Source organism: Erigeron canadensis, chromosome 6, assembly GCF_010389155.1.
Source record: "Erigeron canadensis isolate Cc75 chromosome 6, C_canadensis_v1, whole genome shotgun sequence".
NCBI lineage: Eukaryota > Viridiplantae > Streptophyta > Magnoliopsida > Asterales > Asteraceae > Erigeron > Erigeron canadensis.
In genome coordinates, this window is record NC_057766.1 from 42,684,154 (window position 1) to 42,690,494 (window position 6,341).

A 6,341-nucleotide genomic window follows, 5' to 3' on the forward strand; every position below is an offset into this window, starting at 1 on the left:
ATGATTGCTTGTTTGTTTGTCTAGATTTGAAGAAATAACATACCTTGGTGTCTATGTTCTTTCATCAAGAAAACAACACTCATGGTATGTGACGGTAATAAGTATAAATAAGAGGGAGGAGGATGTTTGTTTGTCATTATTCATTACATAAACTTACACATCAAAACACTCCTCATTATTACATCGAAAGAAACCAAAACATACAAACTCGGAAATTAAATACACACATTAGACTGACAAAAGCTTTAAAAACACATCTTCATAATGATCACATTATTCCATACATGCATTCATTACATATATCATCTAAGATGAATATGTTCCTCCTCCTGCTCCAGCATGAATCCCAACTCCGGCTCCTCCGGTGTGAAGGCCACCTCCGGTTCCATAGTGGCCGCCTCCTCCCATAGCGTGTTCACTTCGGTCCTTAAACTCCCGAGCTTTTGAACCCAACTTGTGTGTGGCCTGGTCCAACGAATTCGCCCCAGCTGGACGATCACCAGTCATGTACCTATACATCCATGTCAAAACCGTAACGGCCGCGACACCGAAACCACCTGATGCAAACATCCCAGTTGCCAAAGTAAACACAGTGATCAAAGCTGGAACTAGTACAGGGCTAAATATGACCAACAGTGGCGTAGCGATGGTTAGTGCGATCACTGTCCCTGCAAGAGTTAGTCCTGAGAGAATGAGTAGTGACCCGCCGGCTGTTGCTGCGGTGATCACTTTAGCTGCCTGATAAGCCCATGACTGCTGCTGATGCTGCTGGCCGTAGTACGAGCCACCCCAAAGGTGCTGGTCGTGTTGCTGATCACCACCACCACCCCAATATTGTTGTTGTTTTCCTCGACCTTCTTGGCGGTAAATGTCGGTCATTCTGAATTGTTGTTTTTATTTTTCTATGAAAATGTGAATGTGATTATGTTGTGTTGGAAAGAAAAAGAGATGATGAGTTTATATAGAGTCATGAGGTGATGACACGTGTTGGAAGGATGATGTCACGTGTACAAGAGTTTGATTGTCATTTGACGGTTGTTTTCTTGATGTTAGGACACGTTGGTTTTCATTGCCTTGTTAGCAGAACATACATATATTTGTATTTGTATTGTATTGTATTGTATATCTAGGCTACCTCCACCGTCAACAAAGTTGGGCTACATATATTGGGCTTCTTTAATACTGGATCAAAGTTTGCAATTGTTCAGTTGTTCGTCACGTTGCATTTTAATTTAAGCAGAATCTTCGGTAGAAAAAACGTAGATCGGTTGGGATATATTTGATCTTGAGTAGCAATTTTGCCAAACAATGTCATCAAAACAATGGTTAAGCTAACTACATATGGTACATATATAATCATTTATTAAATAATAATTAGTTACATGTTTCACTATCCAAGTAAGTTTTTAAGCATAACTTACGTAGTGCTTTTAAATCTATAGTGAACTATTATATTATATATTATACTTGTTTTCAAAGGATAGTACTATGAATCATTTGTGAAATAGAGATTTTAACTTTTAGGCAAACAATGTTTTGGAACTACTACATTGAATCATATAAGTTGAATGATACATAATTCTCTTCCTCATAAATGTTTATGAAAGGATAGATCTGGTTACTTCCTTTTTGCTCTTTAGCCTTTCTATATGATGTTGCTTGCAATTTGCTGGTAAGTGGTAACTAACCTTTAGATCTAGTTATTCTGACTGTTGCAGAATCATGAAACTTTCAAAGCTGATAACAAATAATGAGTTTGTATCATTAAGGTATGACTACTTAACTTTTTCTATCATGTGGTGAACAAAATGGCTACGTTTGTGTAATGTATGCTAAGTGTGTAGTGAACCTTTAGATGCAATAAAGAAAAGTAGGTATTGGAGGGAATGTAGGTATTATAACTATGATTAATATTGTGCAAAAAGGTTACAAAATGATGGATGGTGGAGGGTTTATATAGACATTACACTTACACTTAGCACCCTCATTAGTTTACAAAACGAGTCCTTGATTAATTACAGACTAACCCTCCATCCATAACAAGATTAAATATAAAGACAACATATTCGTTAAATATCAAAACTAGCACTAATCTACTTTAAAGCTAACGGTTTGCAACATGATATATTCCAGCCCATTTTGAATAGGTGGATTAGGATTTTGTTGATCGCTAACAGGTATGTCATAAATTAACATAGACCGTCAAATAGGTGGGAAGTTATATTGTCAAATAAAATTGAGTTATCATTTTTAACCAAACTTGACATGTCAATTATATATTACTTCGAGAATGGTGGTATTATTATAGGCTTTTGTTTTTGTTAGGATAAAGTGTTGGGGATATATATATTCAGTAAACAACGAACAAAATGGATATTAAATAATTATTAAAGACATGAAATACTTTTAAAAGTGATTAAGAAGTTTCTATATGTTTTTGTTTTTGTGTTTGAGCGTGTATAAGAACCAGACAGAATTCTTGGAAGAATTGGTAACTCTAGAATAAAGGGACGGAGTTTATTAACTGTTATACAGTTTTCTTAGGTTTTCCAAACTGCCATATTCAGCCCCTCCAAACTGCCATATTCAGCCCCTCAAGTACGAAAATAATTTTTTTGAGATGTTTTTGCCAATCTTGACCCCAGCCAGGGGCTCTGCCCATTGGACCCCGCTTTTGGGAGCGCTTCCCCCAAACCCCGGTCCTTTATAAGGCTTAAACTGTATTTCTTTAGATTGCAAAAGAACGTTCAACGATTTGATTTTGATGAAGTGTTTATCATACGTTCAAGTTGTGAGAAACAGACTGGAATTGGGTTTGGTTTCCATTAATTTGTCTCTTTATTGAACTTGAAAACTTTTCACATTTTTACATAAGTAAGAAGCAAAAACAAGTCTGCCAAAGCTTTAGACTGACATTGGCATCTAATCTAAGCGTTGTGTTTCAAGTCATGGACAGACCAGGCCCCCCTCCGACTGCAGCCGTATAATGCCCCCCTCCGATCCTTTTATCCATTGAATTCGTCCTTGATTGCCGTCCTCCCGTCACGAAATTGTACGCCCACTGATACATTCTGGTTGCCACAGCACTAAAGGCTCCAGCAGCCAAGCATAGTATCCCCAACATAAGTATTGCGATAATCATAGGCACTAGCAATGGGCTAATTATCAAAAGTATAGGAGCAGCCACAAACAATGCAACCACGGATTTAATTAACTTTTGACGGTCTTCCATTGCGGTATGACCCCCTCTGATTGTTTCTAAATTTAATAACTTTTCACTTATTTCCTCGCCACGCATCTCCTGATTTTTGAAACCGAACTTTTGAAAAACCCGGTCTAACAACTGGGCCCCCACAGGCCGTCCGCCACGGCTCACATACTTATACAACCATGCCAACACGCTCACACCCGCAACACCGAACATTCCAGAGCTCAAAAACCCAATCGCCAATAAAAAAATCGAAATCAACGCCGGCACCAATAGTGGACTAAATATGACAAATACTGGACCAGCCATAGCCAGAGTGATTACGGTCCCTGTGAACGTCAAAGCCGAAAGAAAAACAAGCAAGCCACCAGCTGCGGCTTTCAACAATTCGTGTTTAGCCCCTGATCCATGCCTATCCTGATCCCTCATTTCACGATATTTCGAACCAATTTTTCGTGTCGCCTTATCTAATGTGTCCGCCCCTATTGGATGCTCACCCTTGATGTACTTATTATATATCCATCTTAACGCCTTGCCATATACTCCCCCGATGACAGAATTGATAAACGATTCCTTAACTACATAAATTAACAAACTGGAAATCCCATCCAATGATTGCGTTGTATGATGTCCTTTAGTGACGTTTTTAGACAACCATTCCATCACTCTGGCCACCGTGACACCAACAACTCCGGAAGCCAAAAACACGGCGGCCGCCGCTAACACTGGACTAAATATCACAAGTAGCGGAATTACAATCATCAATGCAACTACACTTTTTGCAAACTTTTCGGTGGTTGCATGATATTCATCGGTGTCATTGATTTCTTGATCCATCGAACCCGTTTTTTGGTAGTCAAAATCGGTCATTTGGCTAATTGGTTGATATATAATATAATGTGATTGATGCTTGTTGGTTTATCTTGTTGGATAAAATCGTTATTCATTCATTATATTTGTGATGGTTTTCTAAGATAGGAGGAAAAACGGCGGCAACGTTATGGCACGTGGCAAAATAGTGACACTTGTCATATGATGGTGTCATATTTGTTTGACTGTTGGTCAATTAAAGCAAAGACACGTCGTTTTTCTGGTCTGCTTGTGTTTTAAAGTTTATTTAGGATAGGATCATAGGAAGGATATGAAGGGGCATTTTGGGCCTCGCCACCAAAATGAAAGATTGTTGATTGAATTGGGCAATATATCAAAATCCAAAGGAAAATTTGAATATATGGGCTTTTGATCTTGACCCAGATATGAAAAGATATGGCATGTTGAAGTACAATATGCCTCTACCAATGCTACCATCTCTTCTTTAGTGTCACACTATATATAAAACAATTCACCGGATTTTGGTTGTGTGTCTAAATTACTATAGCTAAAATCCAACATTTACTTTTGCTTTTAGTGTTAATTAATAAATCATAATTTTAATAAAAATATCTATAGCCGGATTTTATGTTTTTTACATATACAGCTTAACCGTTAATGGAATACGCAAAACATGAAATAATCCTTATTATGTATAAACAGAACGAGAATGATCAAGAGATTTAAGTTAAAAAGAATGACCTAGATCAACTAAAATACAAATCAAAAGAAAAATAATAATTTTATAAAAAAAAAGTAGCCATAAATCACTTTGGAAAAAAGATCTATGTGAAAAGTCTATCCTTGTTGACATGAAAGAAACATATAAATCCAAGAGGATAATTGAAATGATGTCACATACTCACATTACTAGTAAGACAAGAAATGTAATTGTTGACTAATGAACCTGTAAGTGATAATTAAATAAGAGGATAACTTGGATGATATTAACATTATTTTGGTTCTATGATGTTGTTCTCATAAACCATTAAAATCATGAGGGGTTTTTTGACATGTGTAGAAAATTATCTAAGTGAGTTTGTGAGAACAACATCATCTAAGATTTATGATGTTAACATCATGGAACATTTTCCTATTAAATAATTATATATAGGCTTGAAATTTCTAGAAGGATAGAGAGGGGTTCTTTTTTACTCAAATATGTTACATCACTTTCTTCCAATAAAAATCTTTCAACTCAAATTACGCAATTTCTATCCAAATCCATTAAAGGCAAAATATAAAAAGTCAAAGGTAATTGTAATAATTCAAAGATAAATTATCTATAATAAAAAAAGACTATTTCCTTTACATGAGACTATGGGAGTAAAGATAAACTAAGATAATCAAAGAAAAAGTATAGAATTTATATATTCATCAACAACTGAGCTAATTTAAATATCTTTAGATTTAAAAATTTTAAGATTTTTTTGCCATTCATTAATATTTATCTTTATTGTTGTTTGGATGACTCAATAGTCGAGACTAACTAAGTTTGACCATTAGATTTGCTTAATAGCTAAATTTGATCTAATTTTAATTACCTATGAAGTATGATTAGATTTAAGGGATCTAAATCCAACTATTAATGTTCTCATTATGGGTGATGATTCCCCCAAGTATTTCAACTTAACTAGCCAAATTGCGGAAATTATAGCCTTTGAATTAAAATCAAGAGTCAAAATTTAAAAACAACTTTAAATTTTGAGCTTAAAATTTTCATCCAAAGGTTGAGTTTTTTTTTTAACTTGACCCCTCAAATTAATTTTTAACAACTCGAAAGCAGAAAAGTAGGTGTAGTGGTGCACGTCTAATCAACTCTATTAACTTTCAAATATATGCATGTGATCAAAAATCAATCAAAGTATAGAAACTTTATGCTATCGAATGTCGAAATGTTTTATGGACTCATAAACAACCTGGCTGAATTGTACAATTCAACACACACACACAAATATATTTTAGAATAGAATGGATACACAATGCGTCTTATGAAATACTCATAGTAGTCATTGGAAATGCAAAATATCACAATTGTAAATCTTAAAGATGTCCAATACTCTCTAATAAGCAAGATATACAAATGGATAGTATATTCAATTCCTAGTTATCTGTCGATAACAAAATATCACAATTAAATTTTTAAGTAAATTTAAATTCAGAGACATATTTCTTTATACATACTAAACTTTAATTATAGAGAAAACTCATTTTTTAAAAAAACCTCTCATTTTCATTTTACAAGAATTTTACTCACATCAAG

The 6,341-nt window shown here is 34.9% G+C and overlaps 1 protein-coding gene across 1 annotated transcript; it reads right to left on the reverse strand.

Moving 5' to 3' along the window:
• Positions 1 to 148: 148 nt before the first annotated feature.
• LOC122605159 (oleosin 1-like) lies at positions 149 to 920 on the reverse strand. Its single transcript, XM_043778050.1, has one exon. The coding sequence runs from the start codon at positions 877 to 879 to the stop codon at positions 307 to 309; it is 573 nt and encodes a 190-aa protein (XP_043633985.1). The 5' UTR covers positions 880 to 920; the 3' UTR covers positions 149 to 306.
• Between the last annotated feature and the right edge of the window lie 5,421 nt (positions 921 to 6,341).

Excerpts from the sequence above, each read along its gene's own strand:
- LOC122605159 (XM_043778050.1), bottom strand. The coding sequence starts at position 879 with ATGACCGACATTTACCGCCAAGAAGGTCGAGGAAAACAACAACAATAT.